We start from the raw sequence: 23,779 nt of genomic DNA on the forward strand, positions 1-23,779 counted from the left end.
TCTTCAATTGGAATGCTTTCTGAAGAAATTTGGGGATTGGGGGTAGGAGAGGGTAAACATATAGGAGACCAAAGGGCCAGACATGGAGTAGAGCATCTCTCGATGACTCCCCCTGAGGGGGAATAAGGGCAAAGACCCTGCTATACTTGTTGTTGAGGGGAGAAGCAAAAAGATTTCAGCAAGGTTGACCCCAATGGCAAAAGATAATTTTCATCATGATTGAGAGACCACTTGTGAGGCATCAGGATAGTCCTGCTGATTTTTTTTTTTTTTTGCTAGACTGTTGGATTTCCCTAGTATATGCATTACTACAAGAAAGCAATTGGAGGAGATCACCCACTGCCAGAGTCTCATTGTTTCTCAGAAAAGGGGGTACGATTTGGTTTTCCCTTGTTTGTTGTACCATATCACTGACATATTGTCTGTTTGGATAACAATTGTAAATAAAACAACAAAGGAACTTCAAAGTAAACTGTGTTAAAAAATATGTAATTTTATTACAGCAAAGCTTTCGAGACTTACTCTTCCTCAGTGCTTCAACAAATACTAAAAATCAATCACGTTTATACATAACACATAAAAGTAATTAACAAATCATGAGGCAGCCAGAATAAATTATATTAAACAATTTGAGACATTTTCTTTAAGACAGATTTGATAGTAGCAGTTTCATTTAACCCTGGATAGGCATCTGCATGAAAATAATCTATTTATACTCAGTGCATTCAGTATCCAAAACTATATCACCCCGACTAATGTTTTCTTTACAACAATAAACATTTTATTCATCTGTTCTACCCAGTCATCATCCTTGGTATTTAACTTACTTGCTGCAAGGAACTGACTAAGAACTATGCCCATGTAGACATAATTAAGATGCATACTATTCCCATGCAAGTAACATGATGTCTGCACATTGTTTTTATAGATTTTTGTACCTATCTTCCCTTCCTGAATAAAAATATTTATATCTAAATATTAATACTCTTAATAGAGCAAACTGATTTAGAACTTAAAAATGTACTATTCAGATGTAAATACACAGTAAATGTATTCAGAAGTTGTGAACTACCCTTCCAAATAAGAAAAAATATCATCAAAAAACATTTGTAAAATATCACATTATTAATATATAAACCATTTTTGTTAAAACATATGTTCTTCTCACAAAGAGAGTGCAATGTTAACATAAATATTAGCTACCATTGTTCCCATTGCAACTCCCTTCACCTCATGATAAAATTGTTTATCAAAAAGAAATACATTATTACGTAATACTAAATCCAATAATAAACATATCATTTCTATCTGTTGAGCTGACTTAGCAGTGAATTCACATGAATGTTGTTTAACTGCTTGTACACCATAGTCATTTGGAATGGCAGTCTTCTTCTCCTTTCAGCTGCTCCCATTAGGAGTCACCATAGCAGATCATCGGTCCACAGAACAAGTGGCAGTAGAGTTTTACTTTGTCAAGTTGCCAGCCCGGCACCCAACATTCCCCAGAAGGCACACACATGCACACACTCACAACTAGGGCCAATATAGAATGTCCAATCCACCTGCAGCATGTCTTGGAAATGTGGGAGGAAACTGGAGCACCCTTAGGATACACATGCAAACACAGGGAAGACATGCAGGCTCAGCACAGAAGGCACCCCAGCCAAGAATCAAACTGGAGAACCTCTTGCTGTGAGGTGACAATGCTAACTTCTGCACCCCTTTGCCTCCCTAGTAATTTAGAATGACAGTGAATGATGAATTAACATCTAGTGTTACTAAAATAAACTGATTTAGATATTACACCAATAGATTGCTTCAAAAATTCAAACTGACATTTATATAATTGAGCTATAAAGTCTTTAGTATCTTTAATAAAACTTTTAACAAAAACTAATGTAGGTTTAAGAACATTTTCCAAAAACACTGAAATAAGTTGTGTAACCCATCTAGAACTTGAAACAATATATCTCAACAGAGGGGAGATAATATATTTATTATTTTTGTAAATTAACTGTTCCACATATAAAAAATCTGCAATCATAACGTTTCTACATTGGCTAACATATCAAACATACTTGCATAATACTTATCTTTATCCATAGTAATGATCGCCTCTCCTTTATCAGCCTGTTTGATAATGATATCTTTATTAGTTTCTAGTAGTCTCAAAGCTGAAGATTCTGCTTGAGTAATGTTGTAATACGTAGTAACTTTCTTGCTGTAAAACAGATTGTACATTTGTTTTCACACATATTTTGCAAAGCTGACACTAGGGGCTGACCAGTAGGTATAAAACAACTTTTATTTTTACATTTATTAGTAGATATACTTTCTTTCCCATTAAATAGTATTTTCAAATTTAAATCCCTTACAAATAAACATAATTTTGTCAATACTTCATTTTGATCTCCATATTTAGATGGTACAAAGTTCAAGCCTTTTTTCATAACACTATACATAGATGGGGCCAGTTCAAAAGAAGGCAAATTCAAAACCCCATCAACTATAATGGGAATCTGTAAAATAGCAAAGTCAGTATAATCTACCTGTTCACATTCTCCGTTCGACTTCTGGTGTTCGGGCCTTGATAAGTTCTCTGTTCAAAGTTCTGCCTCTGTCTGTACTTCATCCTCTTTTTCCTGGTGCCTGAATGTATCAATTGTTCTGATCCATAACTCTTTCTGGAAGTTGCAGGGATATGGATAAAGGGGAAGATGAAGAAAGCTCATTTGTTTGTAGTGCTGCCAGATTAGCATCTGAATGAACAACTGACACATTTTGTTGAAAAGCAAGTTTCAATGGCATTTCAGATGGCCTTTTTCAGGTAGCCATTATACTTTCTCAATCTGGCAATAATTCAGAATCATAATGCAATGTATCCTCATGCACTGTGTGAAGGCTGCCAGCCCAGTTAGCTATAATTTTGTAAATAATTCTATGTCATTGGTGAATAGTAATATGATTTGTATGCTTGTCCTACAAATGTAAGAAAACTGTATGTTCTGTACTGAGCTTCAGGAATGTAACACAAGTGTACCCTGCTGGAAAAGAGCAGAAATGTGTATGAACTGCATGCCTATGCAAATGTATGTTTTGATAGTAAGAAGCTGGAACATACAGAGTTAACTTGCAAACCCTCAAGAAAATAAGCTGAAATTGTTTACAATTGTGTTATCTCTCAGTTTCAGCAAAAATACAGAATGTCTATAACTAGAGTTTCTTTCTATTGTCTTAAGGCAGAAATGATTACTAGGTTTAAAATGCAAAAGTGTCACTTGGTTTATGACTTCCAGTTTCAGGCAAGCTTCTAAGAGATAAGTGTCAGCTTCTAAGAGATACGTATTTTTGACAGAGATATGTTAAATTCTGTTGGTTCCTGTTAGACTGGGAACTAAGGCAGAGGTGACAAGAATTATATAATCTGAGATAAACCAGCAGTAATATGTATTATTAATTTAAGAACTATCTGAGAGAGAAAGTCTGTGCATTTTGTATATTGTTTTGGATCTGAACACATCCATCTCACCAGCACTTCTCATCTACATTTGCCTTGCTCTGTAAGTAAGGCTTAGATTATAGTATCTCTCTTAGAGATAGGAAAATAGTAAGATCAGTCTAAATGTTTTCTGTATTTATGTGAGATTGTTTTGCAATGTTGTTTTGAAATATTTCCTGTGATTCTGAACTCTGTTGTCACTGTACTGAGTTACTGAGTATTGTCTTGATCTATTATTTATTATTAAATATAGTTAAACCTTTTAATTGTGGCTGGTTTGTTAGAGATATTTAAGCTCTGAGAGTACTTGCTTATACATTTGGTAACACTGTATAGTCCACTCCTAAATAGCCTTAGCCTTGGACACACCATTTGGATAATAGTACATTACACAGTAGAATTTGTCACTCTTTGGTAAGGGCCTTATAGTAGCTGATAAGTAAGGGTGGTTGGTGGCAGCTGGTCCTAGCTTATAGTCTGGGCAGAAGGGAGCATAGCTAGTGAACCTGTGCCAGCCTTCCCCAGGAGTGTCTGTGTGTTTGTATACAAATCAGATCTCAAAGTGTGTGTGTGTGTGTGTGTGTGTGTGTGTGTGTGTGTGTGTGTGTGTGTGTGTGTGTGTGTGTGTGTGTGTGTGTCAGCTACTTGGGCAGGGACACAAAGCACTGGTTGTATAGAGAGGGTGCTGGAGGTTTTGGCTCGACCACTCAGCTGAGATCTTAACCCTATAGCTGTGCCCATGGGAGTCTTATTGGGGATCTGGAGAGAGAGGAAGAAACCAGCCCCAGACTGACTGTGATCTCTGTGTACTCATAATGGAAATTGTACTTTACTGTGTGTGTACTTGTCATCCTCCCAATGTACACGCCCCTCACTGGTGTTAGTGGTGAGGATTGAGGCTCTTTGATTACTGAGCCAGTGCAGGGGTGTCGCACACTGCTACTTATCATGGACTTAGCACATCAATATCATACAATGAAGGACCTCCCTTTGCTGGCCGTAAAAAGGTCAATCCTTTATTTTCATTGGTTCATAAGTTTTTACCTTTAAATTGAATTTTCAGCCAAGAAAAAAATATGGCCAGTTTTAAAATTCATATCTCTAATACATTTTCTTTTCTTGATGTTAATAATATTATTCTCATATTTTGTCAGAGAATGTGGGAAAGACTAATAGGATCTTGAAAGAATGTGTTACAGAACATCTTTTAGATATACGCAGAAGAGTAGAGAGAAATGCTTTAGCAAAGCATATTATTGATATGGAAGAACCCCATAATTTTACATTCAGAGTGCTTACTGTTGTAAAAAAAAACGTTACATGGGGGTGATAACATTTTGGATACTGAATGCACTGAGTATAAATAGATTATTTTCATGCAGGTACCTTTCCAGGGTTAAATGAAACTATTACTATTAAACTAGTCTTTGTCTTAAAGAAAAGATCTCAAATTGTTTAATTATATTGTTTAATATAATTTATTCTGGCTGCCTTATGATTTGTTAATTACTTTTATGTGTTATGTATAAACATGTGATTGATTTTTAGTATTTGTTGAAGCACTGAGGAAGAGTAAGTCTCGAAAGCTTTGCTGTAATAAAATCCCCTCATATTTTTTAACACAGTTTACTTTGAAGTTCCTTTGTTGTTTTATTGTTTTTTCTGTTTGGAACTTTTTCTCCATTTAGTTACCAGTTTTTCTCTGTTGGATAACAATTTTCCCTGGAGGAAGAGAGTTCTGAAAGGCCTGCAACTCTAAGAGGACCGCTCTCATCTCTAACATGTTTGCATACATTTTGTTGTCTTCTGGGGACCACATGCCTTGAATAGTCCATCCCAGGAATTGCTCCCCAACCCTAATTGGGAGCCATCCATGGTTAATGTGGACTTTGGAGGAGGAAGGATAAAGGGACATCCCTGACGAACTTCATTGGACTGAATCCACCACAATAAGGAGTTTCTGCAGACTAGAAATAGTTTTATAGGATGTTTTAAAGGTTGTCAAAAAATGGACCATTGTACTGCTAGAGGAGGAATAGAGGGCAACATTTACCATTATATATTGGTGAGTCTGAGGTTGAAAGAGTGGCTACATTGAATGTCTTCAGTATTAACATCTCTGAGGACCTTACCTGGACTCATAACATCACAGACCTGGTAGGGAAAGCTTGCAGTGACTGTATTTTCTGAGAAGGCTGAGGAAGTTTTGCATGGCCAACACCATCCTTAGGAAATTCTACAGATGTACAATTGAGACCATTCTTTCCCACTCTATTATAGTATGTTTCAGGAATAGTACAACATGGGATTGCCATTGGGGGGGCTTTATAGGAGCATGGCAGATAGAGCAACCAGGCTGAAAGACAGTTTTATACCCCAAGCTATTAGGCTGTTAAATAAAACTCGCATACTACCTCTCTCTCTCTCCAGTATTGTAGGTTGGTTCACATTTGAAGGGAAGTAATCTTTTTTTTGCACAAATGCACTGTTTTGCACAGTTATACATTTTTACTGATATTGGTATTTATATTATATTATTACTGCAGTGGTGGTGCTGCGGTAGCATTGTTGCCTCACAGTAAGATGTTGTCCTGTTCGATTCTCAGCTAGAGTGTCTTCTGTGTGGAGACATGCATGAATGGCATACCTTCATTGAAGGTTGTGCATCGGGGCCTGCAACTCGGCACATAAAAATCTAAAGCCAGTCATTAGAGAACCGGAGTTCTGCTGTGGCGACCCCTAACCGAGAAAAGCCGAAAGACACAACAACAACAACAACATTGGTATTTATATTATTGTCTATTTGTTGTCTTAGATTATTTCTTGTTAATTGTTGTGTTTGCCTGTGTTTTTGGGGGATTTGCAAAATATGCATTTCATTGTACTATGTGACGTAGCTCTAGTACATATGACAATAAAGCTGAGTTGAATTGAATTTAATTGAATTGCTAGAGTCCATTGGAGAATTTGCATGTGAAGATGAGTGTTGGGTATTAAGGTAATCCCTGCAGCCATCAAACCTGAGGCTTGATGAACCATTTTTGCTGGAGGAGAGGGTGAGAGGAAATTTGTCTGACATGCAATCTCAAGATAAGAATCCTGCTTTGGGTAAAAGAGCGAGACAATTAACTGTATTTAGGTGAGCCCGTATAAACTCCAAAACTTGAAATGGTTGAAGATGGCACTTGGGAAATTTGACTATGATCCCCAGGAGTTAAGACAGTTGGCGTAAGTAGTCTCTAGCTTTTTCTAGGAGATTGGTGTGTTGAGAAGCTAGTCCTCCAGATAAGGACATACTCTGAATCTGTGCAATCTGAGATGAGCTGCTACCATTGCCATGCATTTGGTGAACACCCTGGGGACTGTGGTGAGACTAAAAGGCAGGGCTCTGAACTGGTAATGACTGGCTCCCAGCTGAAAGTGCAAGAATCTTTGAGAGCAACTGTTCATTTTGATGTAATAGTATGCATTTTGAAGATTTATGAAGCACATCCAGTCATCCTTCTGTAGAAGAGGCAGAATAGACTGAACCATGCTCATCCAAAATGTGGGGTTCTTTACAAACTGATTTAGATAACTGGGATCCAAAACAGGTCTCAGGTCCCCTGTTTTCTTTGGCACTAAAAAGAACATTGAATAAATACTGGATCCCCTTTGATCAGGTGGGACATCTTGGATGACTGTTTTGTCTAGCAACTTTTGAACCTCTAGAGCTGCTACCTCCAGGTGACTGGGTGGAACATTGGGGAGACAGTTTCTTTTTTGTGAGGGAATTTGTAAAACGAGAATGACATATCCTCTGGATATGATCTTTTGCACCCAAGAATCTTTTGTGATGGCTGTCTAGGCATCTGGATGCAAAGATAAGTCCCCCCCAACTGTCTCCCAAGAAGAACAGTTGGGCAACCTTTCAGGAGAGCTGAAAGGGTCTATCTGAGAAAGAATCTCAGAACTCCTGGTTTTCTGGACCCCCTGTCCTGAATAGATGGGGTCTTATGTTTTTTTTCCCTTCTGCCTCTAGGAGAAAATTCCCCATGTTGATCTTGAAAAGGTCCCTGAGATTTCTGGAACCACATGTTCTTACCATTGTGTCAATTCCTGGAAGGTCTCTGCGGGGTAGAGAAATGGATTCCCATGGCAGAGAAGGTCTTTTCACCTTGCTCACTGCGGGAAAGTGTGTCTTTATCAGTAGGCCCAAATATGTAAGATCCATCAAATGGAACACTGATGGGTGAAGCTTTAAAGGGCTGTACAAAATCATACAATCAGATCCAGACATGTCTGCTGATGGCTATGCCTGAACTGGCAGCCTGTGAGGAACCTTCAGCTGAACACACTCTCCTCGCTTATGAGAATGTTTCCCTCACTATTCTTTATCACCCTTACCTGCTGCACATCTTTCCCAACTCGGTCTCTATGTCTAGCCAATTGGTACAGGTCCTTTTCTCTCTCTTTAGTGTCCACCCCTTCATACAACTCTCCATATGCCTTATCCTTAGCCTTCGCCACCTTTCTCTTTGCCATGCACCTCATCTCCTTATACTCCTGAGTACTTTCTTCATCTCTTTGACAATCCCACTTCTTCTTCACCAGCCTGCTCCTCTGTATACTCTCCTGTACTTCCTCAGTCTCATTGACCACCTTCCTCTGTCCAGATGTCACACCAAGCACCTTTCTAGCTATCTCCCTTACCAGCTCTGCTGTAGTTACCCAGCTATTCGGTAACTCTTCACTGCCCCCCAGTGTCTGTCTTAACTCTTCCCTGAAATCCACCTCACAATCACTCTTTTTCCACTTCCACCATTTAGTCCTTGGCACTGCTTTCACACTCCTCCTCCTCTTCTTGATCACCAACGTCCTCCTACAGATCACCATTCTATGCTGTCTAACTATATTTTCCCCTGTCACCACTTTACAGTCTCCAATCTCCTTCAGACTGGCCCTCCTGCATAGGATATAATCCACCTATGTGCATCTTCCTCCACTCTTGTACATCACCCTATGCTCCTCTCTCTTCTTAAAATATGTATTCACCACAGCCATGTCCATCCTTTTTGCAAAATCCACTATCATCTGACCTTCTGCATTCCTCTCCTTAACACCATACCTGCCCATCACTTCCTTATCCCCTCTGTTCCCTTCACCAACATGCCCATTGAAATCCACTCCAATCGCCAGTCTCTCACCCTTGGCTACACTCACCACCACTTCATCCAACTTGCTCCAAATTTTTTCTTTCTCATCCATCGCATACCCAACTTGCAGAGCGTATGCACTAACAACATTCATCATTACACCATCAATTTCCAGCTTCATAAACGTCACTCTAGCTGACAATCTTTCCACCTCCAAAACACTCTTGGCATACTGTTCTTTCAGGATAACCCCTACCCCATTTCTCCTGCCATCCATACCATGATAGAACAATTTGAACCCACCTCCTATACACCTGGCTTTACTCTCCTTCCATCTGGTCTCTTGCACACACAATATATCAACCTTCCTTCTTTCCATCATATCAGCTAGCTCTCTCCCTATACCAGTCATACTGCCAACATTCAGACTTCCTACCTTCACTACTACACTCCTAACCTTCCTCCTCTCTTCCTGCCTTTGGGCATGCCATCCCCCTTTTCTTCTCCTTCGGCCAACAGTAGCACAATTTCCACCAGCACGCTGTTGGCTAACAGTACTGGTGGCAGTCGTTGTTAACCTGAGCCTCAACAAATCTGGTATGGAAATCTATATTGTTGTCCACATGTGTCATGTGGCAGAGGTTTTACACCAGATGCCTTTCATGACGTAACCCTCCCCATTTTTCCGGGCTTGGGACTGGCATGAAGAAATGCACTGGCTTGTGCATCCCCAGTGGCTGGGTTATCCATGGCCATTACTGGAAGTGGAGAAACCATGCTATTAGATGAAGAGAATGAATGCCCTGGTGAGGCAACCCAGATGTATATAACAACAGATTGGGGTTCTGTAGTAGGAGAAAACGTCTTATTTTTAGATGAGGCCACTCTACAAGGAGAACCATATCTAGTGAGGCCAGAGTGGGGCTATGAGAATGACCTTCATTTGCCACACTTTGGCTTTCTGGAAATACATGTAGGAGACCTGGGGGGGGGGGGGCAATCATGACTGAATGTATCTGTTGATGTCTGCCCTTACAGAAAGAAGATACTGAAAAAAAAAATGTTTGCATTTCATGTTTAAGGGTTAGGCAAAGAGATGGGAAGAAGGGCTGCCCCACCTCTGAAAAATGTTCTGAGGTGATTTGTTGTTGAGAGACCATTCATGAGGATGCAGTATTTGTCTGCTGAACTTGTTCTCAGTCACGTTGGATGTCCCTGGCATGTGCACTGCTATGAGAAAATGGTGTGACCTTAAGGCCCATTCCCATACACTCATGGCTTTTCTTCAGGGGGGTAAACTTTTGTTACTCCTTATATATCTGTGTACCATACCACTGCCATATTGTCCCCTGATTTTGTAGTAGCAGGCTTTGTTGCTTCCCTCAGTACCCATTTCACTGCCTCATGAAAGAGATGCCTAAAAGGTTACAAAATTGAATCAGCAAGCAGTTAGATGAAGCTGTTTCAAACTGGGGTGTATTAAACTCCCATTGTCTTGTGTGAGTAGATGCAATCTATGGAGAAACCTGTGGTGATTGCTCCTGGCCAATTCCATAAGAAGGGAGAACCAATTTTGTCTGGGCCAAAAGCAGGTCATCACAGTGATATTTGGAGAGTCCTTATGAATTTTCAAAAATACCCCAGAAATCAATGGAAAGGGTGGAAATGGATAAAGGAACATTCCTGTCCAATCTTTCTTCCAGGCCTTCTTGTATGGACTCTTGAAGCAGAATTTTGTCAACTGTTTGTTGTGAGTGCAGGTGAAAAGTTCTATTTGAAGTTTTCCCACAGCTGGATTGATCCTGGGGGGAAAAAAAAACAATTGAATTTCTGTCCTGGTCCTGCTCAGCTTGTCGCTTGTTTGCCACACAGTTGTGCTCTTACTATATGTCAGATGTTTGTAGTGTAAAACTGTGATAAAAAGCTAGATCCATATTTTCTACACAGAAGGTAAGATCTGGTTGCCACTGTTTGTTTTTTTACCATGCCACTGTGGTGCTATCTGTAAACACCTGTAATGGTCCAGCATAAACTCTAAAATAACTTTGGTATAGATGAGAGACTTGTTCTTAATGAGACCAAGCATTTATAAGTGCCAATGTCTCTTTTATGTTTGTGTTTTTGGTCTGTCTTTTCTCTTCAAAAGACCCTACATTTTTATCCCCACAGACACTGCTCCCCCAGAAAAGTCTGAAATGTCTGCTGTTACAGACTGTCCTGGAGTTAGAAGGGAAAATTGGAGATCTGGATTTGGATAAATTTGGTCTCTCCAGCAAAATATCTCCCTTTTCAAAAAGCTTAAAACTGGAATCTGGAAAGTCTGGAGATGTTTATGTTGGGATCAAAGAAATTTTATATATCACTGAATTTTTCTCATGCAAAGTCTGGCTAGAGGAATCATGGGAATCATAATATACCAGGAGACCCAGTATCTTGAGAAATTCCCAGGCTTTGACAGTAATCTGAGTGGAAAGCTCAGGAATAGATCTAGATACAGATCTACTTTTTTCTTGTGGAAGAAAAGCTCTTTCAATTGAGTTATCTAATAGACACCTCAAGAAATAAATCCTGTGAGAAGTCAAACAAGACTTCTATATGTTCTCCTGGAATCCCAGTTTTTGTAAGAGCTCTCTCACCCAAGTGAGATTCCTGATACCATGAAAAATACTCTGCAAGGATAAGCAAGTAATCTAAATAAGGAAAATGTGAATATCTTGCAGTCAGCTGTAGGTGATCACATGGGCCAGGCACTTTGTCAAAACCTTTGAAGCAGTAAAAAGACCAAAGGGAAATACAGAGAAAGGAGAGTGTGATCTAAACACAGAAAACCTTAAGAAACATCTGAAATCCACACCTATCAGAATGTGATGATGAGCATCTTTTAAATCTAAGGTTACTAGAAAACATAAATGGGGAATGAAAAATACATGAAATAATAACATTTTGAACTTGGGCACTATCACAAACAGGTTTAGAACTGGTCTCCATGATTTTTGTTTTGTTTTATACCAGAGGCATTCTTGAATAAAATGCTGCTCCTTGCTGAAGAGGAGGGACTGGTGCTATCATCTCTACACAACAGGTGCTGAATGACTGAAGGGAGAAGAGTTTGGTTTGGTGGATGAGGGGTATCCCCCGAAAAGGCGAGACTACTGTTACTGTCATCTGTAACCTTGATGAATTGCTCTCAAAACTCATCTGTCTGAAAATATCTGTTGCCAAACAGAGAAATGGAGGTTCAGATTTTCAGGAAGTATTAAAGGTTTGCAAGATAGGAAGGGGAAGTGGACTCTTGCTGATAGCCATTCAGGCTTGTTAGCCTGCCCTTTGTTCTTGGAGGTTCCGCCTTTCTTTTTGAAACCACCTTGCCATTGTTTTTTTTTTAAATGTTTGCTTACCAGCAGCTTGCAGAGTTTGTTTATTTTGCTTTTTGAGAAAAATTATAGAGGTAGTGTTAAACCCCTTGACAAACTTGGACAAGGAAGATTAAAAAATCTGAGAGAATCCTTGAATCGGCTTACCTCCTCTCACCACACTTTTTAAGGACTTGTGCAGTAGATGGTCCAAACACTAACTCTCTGTCTAAAGGAGAATTAAAAATTTCAGCTTTGACATCCTTAGGAAGGTTTTGAGTATGCGAGCAAGCAAGCCTCCTCATAACAGTTCCAGTGGCAGCAGCCCTGGAGGTGGAATCAGCAGAATCATAAGCACATTTTAAATAGTGGATCACCATTTGAGACACAGAAGCAATTAGGTTACACAAAGATCGTTTTTCATCTGAAGCAGAAACATGCCATAATGTCCCTCATATTCTTAAAAGATACAAACGTAAAGTAACATAGTTGATATGTTGATAAAATAAGTGCTGCAGAAGAATACCCTTTTCCACCAAATCCATCAAAAGCTTTCCCATCATCTGCTTGCAGCTGAGTCGTTTTCATTCTGTTGTGGGGCAAAGGCTGCTTAACCATTTTATTTTTGGCAAGAAGAAGGTAGAACTGAGGAACTGGTAGGTTATTCCATGATTAAGCTGAAAAAGGTGCCTGATTCCCAGGAAGCCTGGAAGCAATAGTCAGTAAAACAGGTAAGTTGTAAAAAAGTAACTGTTTTGCTGTTAAAACATAATAAAAAGGCACTATAATCACTTTCCCAACCCCCAAAAGTAAAATAATACAAGTTTTACCACATACATACAAACAAAAATAGTTTAAATTTAGTTTAAACAACGCATTACCACAAAAGTAAAAAAGTAATGCTCCGTTTTGAAAGTGTGCAAAAGTCAAGTGACAGTCATTAAAAATACTTTATCTGAGCATATATTAGAATACCATATTTAATTAAGTATTACAGAAAACACAGGTTTTCTGTAATAAAGGCCACAGTTGATTTTTTCCTGAAAGGGAACTTCTCTGTCCAGTAATGGAACAGCTTTAGCTGACTGTCACACCTTGCAAAAACTCACAGGAGTTCTCTTTTTGGCAGCAGAAAAGCACTGAAGATATTAGTGCCCAAATCTGATTTTTAGTCAGCTCAGGTGGAGCTGTCTAATGGTTTGGGCATGTGGAAGTTGCCCTGAAAGCTTTGGAATCTGGGTAGCTGAGAATTAGGCAGTGGGTTGTAGCCCCACACAGAGAGGACAAATACCCCTTCCCATCAAGTCATGTGGTATTATCATGCCGGATTGCAAATCCGGAGATGTGGATAGCTTCCGCCATGGCTTCTGACATTGCTTTAAGGCATGTCAGAAGCTAGGTGAATGCCTGCAGGTTCAGATCCTTAGCTGTTAACTAAGAGTTTGAGGGATCAAGGCCCTCTCATCTAGAAAGCCTTAGCTTAATTAAAGTGTTTGAGTTGCATTCATGAGATGTGGGATAGAGACCCGCAGGCATTACAGGAACTAAAAGATTTGCACTTTTATTTAAAGCTTTGAAGGCTTTTGGTTTAGGATTAGCCTAAGTTCCTATACAAGAAAGGTTGGGGTTCGGGGTAGGAGTGCAGTTGTGAAAATTAAAATTATTGGTAGGACTGGGTGTGTATAAAGATGAAAACATCAGTGTTGGTTATTAAAGGTGTTTGGGGAAGTTGTGAGGATGGTTGTGTAACATAGGCGAAGATAAAAGTATAGGCAAAGTAGAGCGGATAGTGCAGCAATTGTGGCAAGGATGTAAAGGCTGTTGTTTGATAATTCTTGCAGAATTATCATTTTGGTATAAAGCCAGTTAGTGGTGGAAGCAGACTGCAGTGTAAGTAAAGGGAGTTACCCAAGGATTTGTACCAACATTAACTGACAGCAGTGCAAGCAAAAAGAATAACCCCCCCACCATTTTTTTTCCTTCATTTTCACTATGAATAGGTAGTGTAATTCCCTGTCAATGTCTCATTTTCAATGAAAAACACATCAGTACAATGCAGTAAAGAGTATATATATATATATATATATATATATATATATATATATATATATATATATATATATACATACACACACACATACATATACATATATATTAATGTATATATTTATATATAGACACACAGTATGTGTGTGAGTGTGAGTCTGAGGAGACCTTGATTTTTTTTTTTGATAATCTTGTTGGTTGTCAAATTACAGTTTCAGTGTTTCAGTAGACTGCAGTTCATTGATGTGTTTTTACTAATGTATTTGTAAAAGAGTAAAAATGGGTTAGTGAATGCAAGAATGGTACGTCTATTTAATATGACGTTTGTACTGCTTATTTTACTGTTGGTATTCAGGTTTGTGATGTAAGAATGGTGTCTGTTCAGTTTGTAGTTACCAGGAGAATGATGGTGACACAGTTGTTAAGAAGTTAGTAGCCCCTTTCCATGTGGTTGTATGATATCACAGTTACTATACATCTATCTATCTATATATAAATATATATGTATATATTGTTTGTGGGAGTATATGGAATGCAGCCCCTTACATGTCAGGGGTGGGGGTGGGGTAGCTCCATTGCACAAAATAGCTTTCTGATTTTCTGAGCATTAAATGGTTTGTGTTCTGGTAGTTTATTTTATTTATTTATTCAATATTTGTTTACTTGGAGTGTCCAACTGGGACAGAGCCCATTTTCAGAAGAGGTCCGGGGAGAAAAGCTCCATAGGTAATTAAAAAACTACATACATATAAGAAAATTACAAACACATGAGAACACATTTGCATTAGATCATACTGTATAAAATATGACATCAATATACATGGTATATGTTATTAGATACAATTACACTCAGTAGTTGAACTGTGCAGTAGATTAGATCTAGACACAAGTTAAGGCTGTAGGTTTATCAGTGGACATATTTTGTAAGTGATAGTGCAGCTTGAAAGTGGAAGTAAGGGAAGAGGTAGGAAGACTCAGAAGATGTGCAGTTTTGGTCAGTAGAGCAAGTATTAATTAGAAAAGTTAGTTAAACAGGGCCAATGGGTGTAAGGAGAGCAGTAGAGGAAGCAAGGGAAAAGCATATGAGGCAGAGTAAGAGAAGTAGGTTATATTAGTTATGAACGGGGAGGTATGGGAAATGAGGTAAGGAAGTAAGCCAGTAAGATAAGTTACATATGATGGATATAATACGGTAGTAAAGTGGTGTACTTAAGTATTGATAAACTGGTAATAGGAAGAAGGTTTAGTCAGGACTAGTGCATGGACAAGGCCATTTATTATTGAGGAAGTTCCTGAGTAGGTCTTTAAATTGAGTTGGGTTGGCAGTAATTATGATAGGATGTGGAACAGGATTCCAAAACTTTAGGGGTACAGTTAGAGTAAAGACAGTTGACAGTGGAGTTCTTGGATTTGGATACTTATAGTAAGGATTTATTTGAGGATTGGAGGACTTGAATGTTGGTGTAGGGATGGAACAATTGGTGAAGAGCGGGAATTTTTTTCTAGTTGGTGAATGTGTCTGTGAGCAGTAAGAAGCTGAGCATAGGTTAGGTAATGGGGTAATTCTAGCCAGTTTAGTTGTTGTAAGCCAGAGCAGTGGGGGGAACCTATTAGGGAAGTGGCAGCGAATTTAGCAATTTTATTGTAGTGGGATTCTAGTTTGGTGAGATAATAATTTATTTATTTATTTATTTGTTTTTTTAGATTGGTGAAGATAGGGGAGGCATAAAGCAGGGTAGAGAGAGTAGATGAGTTCTGGTGATTGCCTGTCCTGTGGTACTAGTGAGGAAGGACTTGAGTCTGTATATAGCTCCTAGTTTTGCATATGTCTTTTTGACCGCCTGGGATAGGTGTAAATCACATTTCAAATTATTGTCTATTAGCACACTTAGTAATTTTGCTAGGTCTACAGTCAATATTATGGTATTGTTGGAACAGTATAGCTGGAATGAAGTTGTGTGGGTCAACGGATATCAGTTTGATGAACTCGTGAATTTTATATATATATATATATATATATATATATATATATATATATATATATATATATATATATATATATACACACACACACACATACATACACATACACACACACACACACACACACACACACACACACACACATAAAATATCAGAATTAGAAATCATAGTCATTTATCCATAAACATAAAGCTTGCTGTCTCTAAATATGCTAATATATCAACAAAGGATTAGCAGTAACAATGGCAAATGGAATGTACAAATATAAAACCCAGCTCTTACAACTCCTTACATTTGTAATCACAACTGAAGTAAAGTGTATAACTGAGTGTTCAAGTGTAATTACCTGACCATGTTACTAATAATGTCAAACAGCATTTTAGTTTTTAGATGGTTCTTATGTTTATATATACCAAGTATGAGTCTCCTTGAGTATTACAATATATTAATGTGCAAAGGTCTGTAATATTTGGTTTAAAGTTCACATGAAGACTAGATGTACTACATCTGTCCGAGATATGCACTACATATTCAAAGCATGTCTATACTTTGTTGGCATTAAATCTGAACTAAAAGTCACATATATTTGTCTAACTATGCTTGCAGATACACACATGCAAAGACGCACATTATATACATTGTTTTTTCATAAGGATGTTTTCTAGCACTATAAATACATTAGCACCCTACAGATATGTACAAATGCTAAATAGCCCACATTGCATGAAGACGTGGATGTATGCGTGCCTTTATCCCTAAAATCTCAAAATAAATGCAGTCTGTAGGGGAGTGCCATATTTTGCTGTAAAATGTCAAATTGTTTTTCTAGATTTAGTCATACTGGCAGTAGGGTTTCAGAGAGATTATTTCATACATTTTCATGTCATTTGATCCACAAAAAACAAATGCATGGGGAAGAAAAACTCAACATAAATTAAAATAGTGTCTCTACAATGTTGATACAGCAAAACAAAAAACAATACAGAAATGGCTGGATTTAATTCTGCTTGTTATTTCACTTCTTGAGACTGGACGGCAACCCACTGTAAAATTATTATGTGAGCAGACACAATGTCCCCCCACCAACATACAGGAGGACATGTCACTGTTTATTATCTCCCAGTGAAGTTGTACTGTTGTCACCTGACTGATTTTTTTTCTTCTCCAGGACGCAAACAAATGGGTTTTGACAAATTAGATTATGATTTATGTATGATATACTAAATATGTACAGTTCAGAAAGTGACATTTTCTATCATTTTAATGTTTTAGTAAGAACTCCATTCTGACAAGTGCAAAATGACTCACTGATTCAAGATAGTCGTTTTTTCATTCCTTATTGAAAAGTTCTTGAAAAATGATGTACCACGTCTTCTGTTGGTTTCTTGCTGTTACTTGCATTTACATGCATGCATGCCACAGTATATTTAACTATTTATTGTGATCAACTAGTCTTATTACTGTATTGTACTAAGTAGAATAAGTACACTGAGATAAACTGCTTCAGTTAATATGGATTTACTATTACATTTTCCTTTCGGATCTACAAGCATGCAACACAGATACTGTCAGCTCTCTGTGGCAAATTCCCAAAGCTTGTTTATGCACACTCATATTTATACCAACAAGTCTGATGTTTTTTCTCAGTCTGATGCATTACAGTCTTCCTTTGTATAACACTTTTCTTTGTTCTTCAAATTTATGATTTGTCCTTGATTCTTTCAAGTCCGGTGGTCCAAGGAAACTCAGTTATCTGAAACGTGGTGTTCCAGCACTATCTGAAACTTGATGTTCCAACTTTATCTTGCTTGATGTTACATCTCTTTACTTCACTGATGTCCTTCCAGCTGCCGTCTGCGTAGTTATTTTTACAGACTTTGTTTCTCAGTAACATACTCCTTTACATGGATGCCAATATCTAATTGAGCTATGCCAGCACACTTACTACTTCCTATTTTTCAGCATTTTATACTATTCCTAAATTAACCCTTTATATTTCATATCATTTTTGCAGCTTTTTATTCAAGATAATAATCATACTAGCAACAGTTTTGAAAAGACAGTGAATACTGTTATTCTTTCAGTTCTGCCCTAAAAATTTCAGAAAAAAAATCTGATGTTATTACTGAAATATAAATCATTTTAGTGCAAAATCAAAGATAAAATTACCTCCAAACATTTTCATATCAACTGGCTCAGAAGAAAAGTATATTTGTAATTTTGTTTGCCTTGGGTGACAAATATAAACACTTTCAAGACATAAATATGTTGTGCTGTTTCAACATCAGACCTAAAACAGTACGAATTTCTGTATAAAACTGAGACTTGGGTCTTTTTAAATGTTGTGGTAGAAAAAATGAATAAAGCACAAATTTTTATATTAAAGTTCAAGATGCAGTCATAACGTTACTTCAGAGGTAGAACAATCTAATGATATTTTATAGTTGATTGCTTTGATTATAATTTCCTGAAAATGTCAGGAAAATATGTCAAAATGTTTGTGAGATACAATCATTTTTCATTAAGGGGCAAAATGCCCAAAATGGCTAGTAACTGACACAGAAACTTCCTCAAATGGGTGAACTCAGGGATTTAAGGCAAAGAATGTTGTTCCTCACTTCTTTTGTTCATTGGATGTTCTCCTAATTTCCAAACAGCAAAATGTACACAGTCAAATACAAAATTTAGGCAAACATGTTAGGAAAACATGTCCTATACTGTGGAATATAAAAAATGTGATGTTTAAGAATGTATGCAAAAACACTATGTTCAAAATTCTACTAAATATAATTGCAAATAAAAAAAAATAGGTAAAAACGAATCAGTCTTCTTTCTCTTACTTCAGCAGTGGAAATAAGATAGCAGTAATACACTCGTCTTTGATGGCAGGAAAATCAGAAGTTGTTGTGTCTTTCGGCTTTTCCCGGTTAGGGGTCGCCACAGCGGAACTCCGGTCCGCTAATGATTGGCAGTAGATTTTTATGTGCTGGCTTGCTGTGCCTAACCACAACTTTCAATGAAGGAATGCCCATTCACGCATGTCGCCACACAGAAGACGCTCTGAGAATCGAACGGGCAACGTCCAACTGTGAGGCGACAATGCTACCGCAGCACCACCACCGCAGTACTAAACTAGCATAAACTAGCATATGTGCCTGGCAATTCAAAATCCTGAAAAATCAAAGGTGCAGAAGTATACACTTTCCCCCCATACCTATCAATAATTTTCCCTATACAGGTTAGAAAGAGTAGGATTGGAATTAACTAGTTGCTGGGTCAGGTTTGGGAATAGTGTATAAAAATTAAGAATAAAGAACTTCATAAATGCTAGTCAGCCAGCTGCCCCTAAAAAGCAGATGTCAGTAAAACTGCAGGTAGTAACACATCCTCTAAAGCAGACTGAACAGGAGGAATGGGTGTAGGTTCTGGAAAATCCTTCCACAACAACTCATAGTGAACCAGAAACACCACATGCAAGGTAAAGGCTGGTAATAAAATGGAATATCCAAATCCAAACAAAATAGATAGCCAGCCACAGCACAGCAATAAGTACTGCTGAATGCACAAAAACTTCCAAAGCTTCCAAATATGTATAAAAATCAGTTTATTCTTCATAAGACAGGTTAAAAACAAAGATAAGCACTTTCACAGTCTTTTACTACCAGCTGCTTCATCAGCTCTAACAAGCAACAAACAAAACACCATTTAAAAAGGTGCAGAGCTACCTCATCAAATTGTGTAACTTTAGTAAAGGCCTTATTCTCATTTAATCCGATTCCCTTGTCAGCCTACAATTCTAAAATCCACTTCATTTCCATACATTCAACCCTGGTTTTGGTGGCACCTCCTCTTTTATTATATTTATATAATTCCAATACCATAAATTTAAATTGATATGAGTTACCATGCTTTAATATGTTTACTTAAGGCATTCCTACTATCCTATTTACTTATCTCACAAGTGTACATGCAGCTGATCTTTCAAGCATATTATTTGTTTGGCCCACATAATAATGGACGCTCTTCTACTTTGGACACAACAGAAGAGTCTTTGTGGGTTCTGTTCAAGCAGCTTTATTATATACAAACACATTACGATAGAAGTTAACTCACTAACTTAAGTAACTTGTATGCAAACTAACTACTGTAATTATACATGCTCACTCTCTGGCTGCACTCTCAAAATGGCACTAGGAACAGAGCGTGCCCTGTATTTATATGTGCGCACACAGCTCTTGACACTTCTTAAAGTTACAGCACGTACACTCCCTCTAAGAAATTGATCATGCAACGTTATGAATCTATTTAGCATGCAGATTATCACAAGTAGTTCTTGGTCATGCAATTATACAAGGTTGGGTACATATATACAGTTATGTCCCTGTTGCTGCGTATTTCACACTGGCCTTGGATATTCGACCATATCATGCGTATTTCACACTGACTTTGGATAGTCGACCATATCGTGTGACATAAAATTGGGATTTAGGTATAGCAACTGGAGCAGTTTCTATAGAATGTTCAACCTTAGAAGTATTTTGGAACATTCTCAGGAATGGAAATAGAGGGTGAAATACACTCTGGGATGTGAACAACATCTGGTTCGCTCTGAGATCTAGAGTCTGCACCAAAGGAACAATGCTGCGATGATGATGCCGGTACAGGAAGAAGATGCTTACAATTTCTCCTGTACTCTACACCCTCAGATTCTACACAGTAGAATATCAGTTTCACACACACACACACACACACACACACACACACACACACACACACACACACACACACACCTGTAGCATGACTAATCTGGTCGAAACCTTTTGCCGTTTGTATTCTCACTGTCTCTCCTTCACCTCAACAGATGAAGAAATCTGCTCGATTGATCATAACTGGACTTATGGAAAGCTTCTTGAATAATTGAGTCTTGATGGCTTTGTTGTTTTTAAGCTTTAGGCCTCAATAAACTGGAACCAATAGGTAGCGTTATTCTGGTTTGCCTGGATAGAAGTCTATGAGCAGGTGAGCCAAGTATATCGTCATGGGGTATGTTTCTGAGATTAAGTAGATTCAAAGATCGGTATTGTCACACTTTGACCTTTCAAATAATTGCTTTGCACTCTCCACTGCACATTCAGCTAGCCCATTTGACCGTGAATATTCAGGACTGCTAGTAACATGTACAAAGTCACATTCTTTTGCAAATTTCTGAAACTGACCAGTAAATTGAGTACCGTTGTCAGAAATGTCTGTTTGGACTACCATGGACTGAGAAATGACATTTCAACTTAATAACAGTAGTGTATGTTAGGTTAGGTAGTAAGTCAATCTCCAACCAATTCAAATAAGAGTCTACTAATACTAAGTAATGTTGACTGTGCCACTCGAAGATATCAGTGGCTACTGTTGACCAAGGTAGTTTAACAGTAGCCACTGATATCTTCGAGTAGCACAGTCAACATTACTTAGTATTAGTAGGCAGGAAAATCAGAAGACTATGGGTTATTTCTCTGTTATCTGAACTCATGTTTCAGTATTGAATAAGGGTCGTATTACTGTGGTTCCATTGTTTGAATAAGACATTGAACAGATGCTCCATCTGTCTGAGCTGCCAGCAGTGTACAAAATCCCAAGGCACCCATTCAAAAGAATTCTTGTTAAATTATACATAGTCAGTATCGAATACCACCTCTGAAAATGTCTAGTGAGACTAACCTAGTAAACAAAAATAAATGAATAATCACCAAATTACTGAACCATTTCACCCCCAGCTCATAAATGCAAACCACTTTGTTGAAGTTGTTATACTGACATTTTGACTTTATTAATTGAAACTATTACATTCTGAAGTTGCATTTTTGGCAGATCTTAACTTACTGACTCCTGTGTTAACAGGCTACATTGACCCATTACCAAAAGAAGCAGTAGTACTTCTGAGAAAACAAATTCTAAATATCTGGCACAAGCCTACTCCTAGTGTATATGTTTTGGAGAAAGTAAGGGTGGTAGATGATAATTTTCAGTGCAAACATTTGCATATTAATGCCTTTTAACTTTAAGTATAAGGAAAGTAAACGTGAAATGCAGAAAGGAATGTGAAACATAAAGAAAAAATGGATAAAACAAGAAAGCAAAGAAAAGTATGAAAAAGAGACAATGAGTTTGTTTGGCTTCTCCATAGGTGGTTGAGGTAAAATTCATCTTGTCAATAACCAAGGGAGAAAAAAGTTGAAAAGCACAATGCTCATCATTTCAGGTGAGATTTCTAAGTGTGTCCTAGCAATGATTAACTTGTTTTGGGAGATTTCTCCCTTCTTCGAGGTGGTGCAACATTGTAGTTGTATAGATAAGTGTGGGGAAGGGGGGGGGGCTTGTCCTACCCCAGAAAAAAAACACTTAAGGTTAATTTTTTTTCACCCTTCAGTGTTTCAGGTATTACTTTTCAATGTTTCAGCTGTACAGTGTAGTGAAACTCTAAATTTCATAGTAGAACCAAGTTGTTTGCCTTTTTATTACATTTTTATTTAAACAGTAACATGCAGTTCTTTGTCATAAAAGTTTCATAAGAGAATAAGACTTAGAATATTACCTTTATACATTTCTGGTCACAGTAAAGTATCTTACACATTAAGGCATCTTTTTTTACTACGCGCGTATTCTTCAGCGTATTCTTCAGCAGAGAACTTTTCAAAAAAGCTATTATATACTACAGGATGAAATTTGGTACATTAGCTTTTTGAAACACTAATTTATTCATGATTTTAGTTTAGTAAAAGTGATAGCACATGAAGCAGAATAGTGTTATACTCAAGGCTGGCTGTATTGATGGTTATTTCTATTTATTACGTTTTTTTAAGGAAAGAACATCTGCTTGCAGTCCTAAAAATCAAAGGAAATGTCAAATGGAGGGAAAGGAATGTAGTTTTGCAATATCTGAAGGATGAGCAAGAAGAACCTGCCAGAAGCTCTGACCATTGTTTCTTCAGGGAAATAAAAATTAAAAAGTCGTTTTGTTTATTTTGTATATGCTGTTTATGTTGATATGAACATACATCATTGTTACAGGTCAATTTTATATTTGAACAGGCAAAATTATTTATGTCTATAAAATACCTAAGCAATTTGTAAGGTCCTCTTTAGCATGGTATATTAATTTCTAAAATAAAGTTAATCCAGGCTCAGTTTTGTAAAAACAAAAGTAAAAAAAAAAAGCCACATTGACACTCAATCTTTTTCATCTTCTAATGTAATATATTTTATCATAATTTTATTACAAAATAATTACATCTTAAGTTTTTTTTGTTGTGTAAATAGATCCATAAATGTATATATAAACCATAGATCACTTGTTCTTAGTTTGGACTTGATCAAAATTCATTGCAGTTTGTCTTAAAATCTAAATTAAATATTTTAGATAATGAAACAAGTGAATTTTAATTTTTAACTTCGTATTTGTGTAAATCATATTATGATCCTTTGGCTTTGTATTTCTGTATGAAAATGTAAACTGCACAGATTGAGTCTTGTTTTCCTTTAGTTAATTTAGACACTTATTCTTTTCAATTCTTCCTTAATAAACTTAAATATTATTGTCTTGTTTAACATGCCCACAAACACGTTTATAGGTACATACTAGGCTAGCTACCCTTGCGGACCATTAAATAAGCTATCACATTTGTTTACAGATTGGCCTTAACGATTCCATACAGATTGGCCTTAATGATTCCATGGTAAATAATTATATATTACCCCTAAAGAGAATGCCT

The 23,779-nt window shown here is 37.4% G+C and overlaps 1 protein-coding gene across 1 annotated transcript in view; it reads left to right on the forward strand.

Annotated features, from left to right (window-relative positions):
- Window positions 1-23,227, forward strand: part of LOC122804078 (tumor necrosis factor alpha-induced protein 2-like) — a 284,869-nt gene extending 261,642 nt beyond the window's left edge. Inside the window, exon 7 of the mRNA XM_044073737.1 lies at window positions 22,871-23,227. Within this exon, the coding sequence (XP_043929672.1) occupies window positions 22,871-23,054 (184 nt within the window). The 3' untranslated portion in view covers window positions 23,055-23,227. The remainder of the gene's footprint in view (window positions 1-22,870) is intronic.
- The last annotated feature ends 552 nt before the right edge of the window (window positions 23,228-23,779 follow it).

The sequence above is a fragment of the Protopterus annectens genome, chromosome 6.part0 (genome assembly GCF_019279795.1).
Source record: "Protopterus annectens isolate FY-2018-M chromosome 6.part0, PAN1.0, whole genome shotgun sequence".
NCBI lineage: Eukaryota > Metazoa > Chordata > Ceratodontiformes > Protopteridae > Protopterus > Protopterus annectens.